Below are 11,950 nucleotides of genomic sequence, written 5' to 3'. Positions count from 1 at the left end.
TGTTTACGAGGAGCACACATGTAAGAGGCTGACAATTAACTGAACATATACTTGTTTAATTTGTGACACTTAGCCTGCATTTTTAAATCTTTATTTGAATGAGCATTTTTTTTTATTTTTAAACCTTTATCTCAATATGGCAACATAATATCTACAATATTTCTATGAATAAATCTCTGACAGAGACCCCTCCCCTATCAGCCAACCACTGTGGGCATAGTTAGTAAGCATGCTGACATAATCCATAGCAACGAGGTCAACCCCGCCCTTACTCTTAGCTTAAGACTTCTCTCTATTCCTTAGTAAAAGTTTGTCTCAGAAGCTTTGAGAATAGGTTAAGAGAAAACTCTTAGTAAAAAAACTTTTACCTCTATTTAGGAGAACTCTTAGTGGTAAGATAAAATGTTTTGTGAATACGGGCCCTGATATGTAACATTATATTAGATCTGTGCATTACAGTAGGTCTTAATATATAGGCCGCCTCATTAATGTTAATCTATCAATAAAAGAAAAGAGTGAATCACTCGCTGCTCTTGATTGAACTGCTTTTGTAGTTTTAACAATCAATTTATTTGTAATTAACAGACTAAAGGGGTTTTTACATTTGATTATTTGTTTTTCTTACTTGAATGCTTTTGTTTATATGTAAAATGAAAAAGGTAATGCATTATTAGTTTCTTTCTTGTATTTGTTCTACTTTTATTTTTGCATCTGTTCTTATTTATAATAACAAAGATAAAATAAATATAGCTATATTGTGATTATTAATACAGTAATTATTATTAAGAAAAGAACTGGAGGAAAAGATGCAACGTTGCTCCGTGATTTTGCTTTGGAATCTTCAGAAAACTAACTTGATTTTTCTCAATATTGACTTTGCTGACTCTATCGACATCAAGTCATGATCAGTCATTTTTCGTCCGATTCCAACAAATCATACATCATTCTGAAGGTCTTTTAATGGAGAATGTGAACATAAAAATAACTCCTTTTTTAAAATTTGCTCATTGCAAGTCATTTTGCCAGCACAGGTCACAGTTTTAGGGATTTTAAAGTCTTAGTTAAAGACTTATAAGCTTATATTATAAGAGTTATATGAACCAAGCCAACCAGCTACAAGGAGAATCACAACATTACAACATTTTATTTGAATTAAAAATAAATGAAAATCAGACCAAAAGACAAAGGTACAAGACTGTGCACTTAACTGCTTTAGTGAGTGAAAGAACAACAATCACATAAAGCACTGCAAATTACATTAATCAAATTAAAGATTATGGAGAAATATAAAACTATTTATTAAAGGTTATTGGTTATATCTATAGAAACAATATATTAGAAGTTATATATATTAATATATTATAACTGCAAAAAATATTTGGCATGCTTTACTGGCTGTGATTCTCTGACTGGGGGGGATTTTCTGTACAGAATCATGGGTAATGTAGTTTTCCACCACAAATTCCAATTCCACAAATTCTATTAAACACAATTATTTTAAAAATAAGTTGAATTAATGTGAATAGATGGGTTAAAGAAAAGCATATACAACTAATTAACAACCTCAGAGCTCACAACTGGTCTGTATTTAAAGTTTTATCAGTTATTGTTAAAAATGGAAAGCAGAAAAAAAGAAGTTTAATTAAAAAAACAATTCGCTCTTCATAGAGTGCTCACACAAATACGGGAATGTTTGAAAGCAGCCACCTATCAGCCCGGTACTGGGTTGACCCTGTACAACCTAAACTCGTTACAATTTAAAAATGTAGGTATCGACTTGGTAACAAAGCACCAGTACTTTTGACAACACTACTTGCCACAGCTGCTTTATAGCAGAATTTTGTATGTGCATCATTTTTGAAGTTTGTATCATTGATTCTGTCTCTTTCCTGTTTAATACTGTGAATCTGCTTTGAAACAATCTCCGATGTACTAAGTGCTAACTATTTGGAGAAATTAAATTATAGACAAAAAAAAACATAGCTACAAATATTTGGTACACCTTTAGCATAAGGGCCTTTCGCACCGCTTTAGTTCCAGAACTAAATGTACAGTACTAAAGTACTGGGACGATTTTGCGCGAACTATTTCCCAGTACCATTTAAAGGGTTGCATTCGCACCGAATGTGTACTAAGTGACATAAGCCGGAGGAGTAGGAGCTAATTTGGTTCTCGAAAAAGGCAGTCCGGTACTAAAATCGCACCCAGTTCCGGCAGTGCGAAAACGCCAAAAAGTGAGTAGTTCCACAATTAGTTCTGGTACTATGAAAAGGTTCACACGGTGCGAAAGGCCCTATAAACTAAAGTGAGCCTTCTCTGAAGCATAATTTGTCAAACTTCTCCAATTTTATCTCAGCATGAATGTTTCATCAGTTATATTTCATGATCAAAACATGGTAGCATTTTAGAAGAACTTACGGGAAGAACCCCAGGCATTCTCTCTCCATTCTTCACCCAGCAACATCCCTTTACGTGCATCTTTTGCCAATTCATCTGATTCCCACAATTTTTTTGCAGGAAGAAGCTGCAAAAAAGGTCAACGTGGCAATCACTTTTTGCAAAGTATATGCATCCAAACAACAGGAAAAAACTAGTGGAGTTAACATACGTTAAAATATTATACGGAACTCAACACTTGTGATACTGGTCAAAAAGGATGCAATAGGATTATTAGACTCAGAATCATAATAGCATGGCTTTTAAAAGACTCTAATAACATACCTCACCCATTCCACGAGACTCCAGAGCCAAGGCTTGAAAATCATAATTCATCTCATCCACAGTGCGCACCTACACAAAGAGACATTTGACACTTTTTTCAGCTTTGTACACAACATACATACATGCATATATATATATATATATATATATATATATATAGTTTTCAAGCACCAAAACAATACTGCTTTAAATAGTTTTTTTCATACATTAGAATGTGTCCTGTTACATTTTTTTTTTCTGAGCCAAAAATGACTACCATACATTTTTTTGTCATGATTTACAGAAGACACCCACTAAAATTTTCAGTGTAACAATAGTTAATATACCAAAAACTCTTATCAGGCATATAGAACAAGAATTCAAAAGATGTCAAAAAAGACTATTTAAGGATCACAGAGTACAGTGTTTCCATTCCTTTGTACTAGGGTTAGGCTGAGGTCTTTCTTACCTGGTCAACATGGTTTCCATCACCAGTGGGCCAGCGGTGTTTGCTTGCAGTGCAGCCACCCAACTGCTCCCCAGGCTGCCTTTGAAAAAAATAGCCCACAGTGGCATCATCTTGGGAACGACCGCTCAGTGGAGGCTGTGGGGTGCCGGGATTGGGATTTGCCACCCGGTCCATCCCTGGCAGAGGGTGAGCTCCTCCAGGTCCCTGCCCAGCACCACCCACTGAGGCTAGTGAAGCCCCCGCATGGACTCTCACCCCTCCGGTCTCTGGCACACCATTTGTGTGCAGCATCCCGCCTCGCGTCTCCTGCCAGGCCACGTCATTCATACCTAAGATGCTGCATGGAATGCTCATTCCACGGAAAAACCTACAGAAAAACGTGCTGTTTTAAGTTCCAGTTAAGTTAAATGCCATTTAAAAAGTTTATTTGCCTCCATGGGATTAATTAATGATTAATGTTAATGATTAATTAATTGACTAAATTGTATCCTATTAATGTATGTGTGTAGGGTTCACAAATATAACTAAGCTATGCAAACAAATACAGACAAATAAAACTACATAAATTGTCAAAGAGAACAAAGCCACAGAATAATTTCTTATCTTCAAAAATGTGTCCAATAACAAAACCTTGCTTACTCAGTTTTTTAAAAGCAGGATCATTTAAACGCATAAGATTTTAGACAAAGTAAATGCGTTTTAATAAAGGCCTAAAATCACGCGTTTCTATGTGAATGTTTTGGGTGTACAGGGATAGCAGAATGCTAACGGCTAACACATAAACGACGGACGGCGGTGAATGTGGGATTTATCTTAGATGTAAAATAATGCTGTTTTGCCTTGGATGCTTCGAGCTCACAACTAACGTAAATCCTTAAATATTTGATCTCAGTTTGGTTTATATTTGATCGGTCTGTCTGTTGTTTGTTAGCATCGCAGGGCCCGTCACTCTGCCAGCTAGCACCTCGCTAACAGTCAGCGCAAGAGAGGGCTTGTTTTAAAACAAAACCTGATTTATTTATATTTAAAATTCAATAGCGTCATTGAACTGATATGCGACATTGCAACTGAATAGCAAATCCAAATGTGTACTAAAAAATTCCTGCAAGTCTGACTTCAATGTGTTTGTTTCTGCTAGTGCGCGAGACGCTTTGTTGATAAAACAACACACAGGCCTCTCACCTCTAAAAGTTCGTTTTACAACCAATTAATCATTTACAAATAACCATTTACAAATAATTATACATCTCTAACGTTACACGTCGACCTCACTGTTATGAACCCAACGACGAGGATATTTCACAAGAATCCATTTATAAAGCCCCGTTTCCTTTGGCTGATAAACTCACAACATGGCCCCCCGCTTAAGCCCCTAAACAAAAGGGGCAACAATTGACGTTCGCGCTCCTATATATCCATTACATCTGGTCATACTCACGCGTGGTGTGTGATGATGTTCAAGCCCGATGCTTCGATGGACGCGGTGTTGTGTATAAGTTTAGTATCCGTGGAGATAGGGTGCGTGTGTGTTTTAATGATTAGGTGTTGGAGGCGCTTGTGTAGGAGTTTGGGAGGATTGGTGCCCTCCTCCCCTGTGCATACACTCTCACACACACAACGCATCCAACATCAGACCTGCACACTAAAATTTCAGATGATCACATTTATTTTCACCGACCTTTACGCAGACCACCGTTTTCAATGTTTTCAATTTGTATGATGTTTAATACAATGGCACAAGTTTAAGTTTCTTTAAGTGTTTTATGTTATATAAATATAAGAGTGCTCATGTAACTTTAAAGTGCAAAAAAAAATATATTTTTTAAAGCAGACGTTACATTTCTTTCCGAAATAAATCTAGCCACAAGCGGCCATCATCGGGGTCAAGCACGAACGCCAGTTATGGTATAATAGCCGTCCCTTTTCAAACAATACGAGTATTTAAATGTCTTTCTGTGGAAGTATTATTTTATGTACTATATTACAATAGACAAATAATATTGTCTCTTCATTTTAACTGGACCACAAATTCAGTCATGCCTGACTTGACAAATGTTTTCTGAATTTATTTAGGATATATAAATATGAAGGCATTTTGGAGATCACAGATTAGACTTAGATTGTTTTAGCCATTATTAAACTTTATGAAACTATAATGAATTGTATGCATAGTTAATCTATTGAACCATTTACACAGATTGTAAAACTGTATGATCTAAAATAATTTGTTGTTTTGTGCCTCCCTCTGGTGGACAACGTTAGTATTACGGCCTTCATCTCTCATTTCCATTGATATAAATGGCTGACATTTTCTAAATTGCTGTTAGCACCCAGGACGTCAGAAGTTTATGAAGGTTGACATGTTTACTGGTTGGCAGGAGTACACTTAAAGGCAGCAATATGTAGGCTACTACAATAAAAAGAGGCACCTTTTTATTTTAACTGGACAGCAATAAATAAAGTCATGCCATGCAGCTTGACAAATGAGACGGCAACACGGCTGTTTGATTGATGATCACGCTGTGCTTATTCCATTCATTCGTGTATCATATAGTAGCCTATAAGGTTTAAATCATTGCCTTTTAAATATACACAAATAAAACTTTCCGAATAAGGTAGGCTATTCGGCTTCGGGCACACCCCTAAAAATAACATTGTATTATTAAACTTATTACATGGCAACTTATCAAGTCAATTCAATAAATAAACTGAAAGATTAAATAGCCTACTGATTAGAGCAATTATTTATAATTGGCATAATGCCCCACAAGTCTTTTGTGTTTTATTAATTAAGTCATTGTTTATTCTCTCAACTGAAACACCGATTCATTCAGAAACTAAACACCATTACTGTGTTGCATGGAGACACTAAATCATTGATCCTGCTTTGTCTTAATCTGGAACTGATTTCTTGACAGACAAACGAAAACACAGTAGCCTACTGGCTCGGATATGTAAGATACAAATCTTAATTTCTTGTTGTATGAAAACTGTATTACACTCTCAGTTGTGCTGTTCTTCTGAACATCTGCATGGCTGTATATATTGTACTTATTTTAGTTGCTTATTTGTAGAGAATGCTGAGAGACAAAACACAAGATCAGTTATTTATGAAACATAGATTTCCAAATAAGCATTGTCCTGGACATCAGCGATTATTCAGAAATGTGTGAACCCCTGAATGACACAATTGGCCAGTCAGAATAAAGTGTTCCATGCAACTTAACATTTCATAGTGCAATAAAACAAGCATTTACCATTGGGCTTGATTGGGCTGAGGACCATGGGCCCTGTCCAGTAGGGGGCCTTTCCCGCTCACATTTGTTTGATTTGTTCAGTTATACGCTAGTCAGAAATTATTAGCCACTTTTCCACTGTCAAACTGGTATTTGTCATTATTTCACATACAACAAGGATAGGCAATGTTGGTCCTGGAGTGCTGCTGTCCTGCAGAGTTTAGCTCCAACCCTGAAAAAAAAAACTCACCTGCCTGTAGCCTTAGTAATCCTAAAGACATTGATTAGCTTGTTCAGGCGTGTTAAGGTTAGAGCTAAACTCTGCAGGACAGCAGCACTCCAGGACCGACGTTGTCTATCCCTGACAGAAAAAGGCCACACATATTGAATCGTGCCTGCTCCCATTTATTTATGATCACATGGCTACTTTAAACAGCTCCATTAAGGATTGTAGCCGAGAAAAAAATGTGCATATTTAGAAAAATATTGATAATATTGGAAATACTGGTTAGAGCCAAACTCTGCTGGACATAGGCCCTCCAGGAGCTTGATTGTACACCCCTGCACTAAATTATGAGATCTGAAGATTTGATTGCTCTTTATACTCGGGCAGAAATGTCATCACAATGATTAAAAAATGGCTATTTAATGAGTTTCTGTTTTTTTTTTTTTATAAGCCTATGAAATAGGAGTTATGCACAGGCAAGAATTCTGTTTTTCCAAACATTTCAAATGTGACATTTATTTTATACAATAGTTCAATAAATAAGCAGCTTCACAGAAATAAACAGGAAATAGCAGAAGTCATTATGGAAACTCAGCTATGGAGACTTTCTGCAGTAAAGCAGCTCTAAAAGACAGTTCATAATGACAGTGTGAAGTTAACAGATCAGCTATAGGCAGTTTACAATAGGCAATGTTGTTATTCAGCACGAGTCCGTTTAATGTTGATTCAGTTCAGTTAAATACCAGTATAAATGTTACAAGATGTGATTCAGTGCTCAGATTTATGAGTTTTGTTCCTCAAAGAGTCAGCGTCTTTGAACAATATGTGTAAAATATGTAAATCCATTCATGCCATGTCTGAGCTACATTAAACAGTATGTGTAAATTCAAAGATGAACTTTGTTGATACTGATTTAATTTGATTGGTAATAGCCATGCATTGTCTTTTTATTCTGATTGAATTCATTTATTAAATTCAACAATATAAGAGGACACAGATATGACAATAAATTTAAAAATACTTCTAATATTACCTCTAAACTTTTAGTCTAGGCATATTAATTGTTCTAGGAGCCTCAAAACATATTTTAATTTGTGTGCATTTTGTGCTACTTGATGTTCTAGTTGATGTCATTAGCATAGGTAGGACCCAAACATAAACTCAAGTCCAGGGGGGGGACACGTCCCCCGCGTCCCCCGCGTAATCTACGCCCCTGAGTGGCCCCCAGCCCCTAAATCCTCCCCTGAGAACAAGACCATGGTACATGTCACATACATTGCACATTGTAAACAAAGATAATGTTCAAATTGATCTAGCCCTTTTTTTTCTTGTGCAATAGGCTATAGGCCTAATTGTTTTTCCAACATTACTGTTACCCTGACTCTTATAATGCAAAAATGTTTAGACATATTTGACTGAATTTACTTCTCATACATAATTATGAAAACCTTTTGATAATTATGCTTATGTTTGAATTAGTTTTGTAGACAAAAATACATTGTGCCAAAATGTGAAGAATAAATTCTCAAAAACTACTCATTAAATTTATTTATTTTATGTACATTTGTCTATATATTTTATAATATTTTATAATAACATGCTGCATGTTATTATATATGCATTGTCGCCCACCAGTGGCCGATTTCTTTCAAATTTCTCACAGAGCTTTAGGGCCATAAGTCAAACAGGCCCACCACGTTTCGTTCCGATCGGCCTCCGTTAACCTCATCTAATAGGTGCTCAAACTTCATTGGCTGATGGCAGCCATGTTTTTTGAGATACATGAATGTGCTCATAGAGAGCCGTGGCACTTTGGACACAGACATTGCATGTGAATTTTCAAGTCAGTCTGAAAAACAGATGCGTAGCCATTTGTATGTTTTTTTCCTATTATAGTGGCCAAACTCTGCGATTTTTCTCATGTAACCTCAGATTTAGGTCTTACATATGTGTATAGAGTTTGGTGTAAATATCTCATTCCGTTGAAAAGTTAGAGCCGTTTTAGGAAAAGTGTCCCAGCCTCTTTCGAGCATTTATGGTGAGTCGAAAACTATACTTTAATTGATAATTATTGATATTCACTATCCAGATAAATTTTCTGCACTGGTTTGGTTCCGACCGGACGAAAAACTGATTTATTTATTTATTTTTTTTGCAAAAGGTTTTTTTTTATTTTTATTTTTAAATCCAAAACAGTCGAAATTTCCTCGAATCATGCGTTTTATTCGTCTTGAGTCAGGGATTCCCATGATATAAGACACTTGAGTTTGCAACAAGCGGTTTAGGAGTTATGAGTGATTTACTTTTGATTGCTGTAGTGCCCCCCTCAGGCTGATCGGGGCGAGCCTTGGTGTCTTAGATGGAGTGGGTACTACCATCCCTCAAAGTTTCAAGTCTCTACGCCTTAACTTAAACTTACGGTTTGGTCTGCCCAGTCACTTTTAGGTCATTTATCTTTGAAAATCTTAACAATAACAACCCCTAAAAAAAGACAGATAACAAAAAACAACAGGTATGATTCGCTGCAGAGAGTGGCTGCCTCCGCTGGTGACAGAGCAGCACTGTCCTAAGATTTAAATAAAGTGTAAAGTAATGGAGCAACAGGATTAAAGTAGGCTAACTCTGTCTTACAATTTTAATAAAAAAATGTAGGTCTGCTTATTTAAAAAGAAAAAAAAAGTAAGTTTTGTGTTTAATTCATCTAGATCTAAGCGTTATTGGTGCAACACCTTTTCAACTGGTCGGATTTACGGTTCTCCTATAACAGACTATTAAAACTTCCAAAAATCTCATAAATTTACAATCACAGAATGTAGAGTCTAGGGGAGCGCGGGGCACAAAGTAACGCGGGTTAGTTGTAACACACGTGGTTTGAATATTTCCACACATGCTAGCATAACAAAATTTACAGTATTTATTAGTTACCATATCAACATTATATAGAAAGAAATGTGCGCCAAAATTCAAAAATCTTTTGAAGATATCGCTGAACATTTATTTTACCATAGTAAAATAAAAATTCTGGCTTAAGTAAATTTTTCATCTCAGTTTTTATTATTCATTTAAAATTAGTCAAATCTGCTGTTATTTTCATCTCCAATCTGTTAATTATCAGACCAGATCGTTTTTTAATGCTTTGATACACCTACGGGGCATGTTGTCACATTTCACTTCCAGTTTTTGAGGGTAAATAAAGAAAAACGTATACACTGTAATTATGAAACAAAGCGACATATTTGAACTAGTCAAGTGTAAAATTACTGTGGATAAAAAAATAATATTCTGAGCCCCATGTGGATTTACACAAACTGAGAAAGTCTAAAAGTGTTACTTTGTGCCCCGCTCTCCCCCTATAGGTTGGCTATAGTTCTACATTGTCTTTCTCAGCTGAAGCCAACATAATAAAGAAGGAGTATTAAAAACTTTTTTTTTTCAGGCTGCTTGTGCTCAGTGAAAACTGTCCCGACAGAACTTGACTCATGTGGAAAGAGAGTGAGATCAGAGGCACTCCCTCACACTGATTGGACTGCTATATTAAGAACTCACAGAGCGCTTATAAAGTCCGTACTGACACATCTTGTTTCATGTTTAACCCTGCTGCCTACGCAGTTGTAAGCGTTATTCCGCTACTTTCAGGTACTGTAACACTTGATGGCGTGTATTCGTAAAAAGCTGGTGGTGGTTGGGGACGGGGCATGTGGAAAGACTTGTCTGTTAATCGTTTTCAGCAAAGATGAATTTCCAGAGGTTTACGTGCCCACCGTTTTTGAAAATTACGTGGCAGACATTGAAGTGGACTCCAAACGAGTTCAGCTGGCTTTATGGGACACGGCGGGGCAGGAGGACTACGACCGACTGAGACCCTTGTCCTATCCGGACACCGATGTTATCCTCATGTGCTTCTCCGTGGACAGTCCAGACTCTCTGGAAAACATTCCAGAAAAGTGGGTGCCGGAAGTGAAACATTTCTGTCCTAATGTGCCCGTAATTTTGGTGGCGAATAAGAAAGATTTGCGGAGCGATGACAATGTGAGAAGTGAGCTGTCGAGAATGAAACGGGAGCCAGTGAGAACGGAGGACGGACGTGCCATGGCTGCTCGCATCGGAGCGCACGACTACATGGAGTGCTCTGCCAAAACGAAAGAGGGGGTTCGGGAAGTGTTTGAGACCGCTACTCGAGCATCCTTACAGAGAAGACCAAGACCACCCGCTGGCTGTTTGAACTGTTGCCGACTCATGTGAAAAACTTCACAAACCTATGAACAAAAGACACCCTCCTCGAAAAGATTGCGTTTTCGGGTATGCCAGCAAAAGTGACTTTTTTTACTCATAGAACACACTGTGCTTGTATTGTGAGGTCAATATTTCAAAGCTATCTAAAGTCATATGAGCCACTCTAAAAGACATCCAGGCTGGCCAATTAATAAATTATGTGAATGGCTTAATAACTGTGGCATGTTGGTCATGGTAAATGGACTGCCCACAGAGTTTAAATACCAATAGGCTTCACAGCTTAAGTTTGTTGGCACAGGTTTGTTTTTGTGAGTAGAGGATTCTTATTTGATTATTTTTTCATGAACCACATTATGCTGAATTACATGATAAGAGATAGAAAGCAATTGATTTCTTTATCATGCTCATCGTGATGTTGCTGTCTGTTAATGAATTAAAATACACTGGCAGGAATACTTTCTCAAAACAGAGGTTCACATGTGCTCTGTATGACAACAACTGTTTTAGGTGTAATCAAGGTGTTAGTGTACAGTTGAACAAATAGTTGCCTCCTTTAATGTTTAAATATTACACCATAAGAGAATGAATGTTTCAGAGAATGAATCAGAACTGCTGAGGACATACTAATGTGACCGGTCAATTTAAAATTTTTATTTGGTAGACAACAATTACTGTACAAATGCCTGTATTCAGTTTATGAAATGTACTGAACAGGCCTCAATCAAACCATTTTAAATATACTTTGAACAAGCTATTTTGCTTTTATTTCTGTGAATTTGTTGCTTTCATGTATTTATAGAAAGATTTAAATGCATAGGTAAAGCAGTGTGAATACATGGGTGGTTTTGCTTGCAAATGACTCATAAATAAACATATTTTAAAATTATTAAAGTGTCTGATAGGGATAGAGTGTCTGAGAGTGACCTTTCCTACTGTATGGTTCTCAGCTGGTCTTGCTTCAGCACAAGTGGTAACCCAATTTAATACCTTGAAAATAGTTTTAAATATTTATATAGTATTTGCACTTGACACCAGAATGTTGATGTGCACACAAACTGTCTATAGCTTTAGGGTCTGCAGAAATTA

At 36.6% G+C, this 11,950-nt stretch overlaps 2 protein-coding genes across 6 annotated transcripts in view; one reads left to right on the top strand and one right to left on the bottom strand.

Annotated features, from left to right (window-relative positions):
- Positions 1–4,798, bottom strand: part of LOC107730406 (pumilio homolog 2-like) — a 63,467-nt gene extending 58,669 nt beyond the window's left edge. For 4 of the 5 annotated variants that reach the window (XM_016541249.1, XM_016541251.1, XM_016541250.1 and 1 more), the window contains exons 1-4: positions 4,608–4,798; positions 3,170–3,536; positions 2,722–2,790; positions 2,419–2,524 (exon numbers count right to left, since the gene is read on the bottom strand). In XM_016541249.1, the coding sequence (XP_016396735.1) occupies positions 2,419–2,524; positions 2,722–2,790; positions 3,170–3,536; positions 4,608–4,792 (727 nt within the window). In that variant the 5' untranslated portion in view covers positions 4,793–4,798. Of the gene's footprint in view, positions 1–2,418; positions 2,525–2,721; positions 2,791–3,169; positions 3,537–4,518; positions 4,554–4,607 lie in introns of those variants that run through there. The other variant, XM_016541253.1, reaches the window with a different exon arrangement.
- A 5,414-nt stretch (positions 4,799–10,212) lies between these two features.
- Positions 10,213–10,877, top strand: LOC107730407 (rho-related GTP-binding protein RhoB-like). The gene has a single exon (XM_016541254.1). The coding sequence runs from the start codon at positions 10,283–10,285 to the stop codon at positions 10,871–10,873; it is 591 nt and encodes a 196-aa protein (XP_016396740.1). The 5' UTR covers positions 10,213–10,282; the 3' UTR covers positions 10,874–10,877.
- Positions 10,878–11,950: the final 1,073 nt, after the last annotated feature.

The sequence above is a fragment of the Sinocyclocheilus rhinocerous genome, unplaced genomic scaffold, assembly GCF_001515625.1.
Source record: "Sinocyclocheilus rhinocerous isolate Xijiao unplaced genomic scaffold, SAMN03320098_v1.1 scaffold2503, whole genome shotgun sequence".
Lineage (NCBI taxonomy): Eukaryota > Metazoa > Chordata > Actinopteri > Cypriniformes > Cyprinidae > Sinocyclocheilus > Sinocyclocheilus rhinocerous.
Note: the sequence above shows the minus strand (reverse complement) of the source record. Positions and strands in the feature narration are given on the sequence as shown.

Excerpts from the sequence above, each read along its gene's own strand:
- LOC107730407 (XM_016541254.1), top strand. The coding sequence starts at position 10,283 with ATGGCGTGTATTCGTAAAAAGCTGGTGGTGGTTGGGGACGGGGCATGT.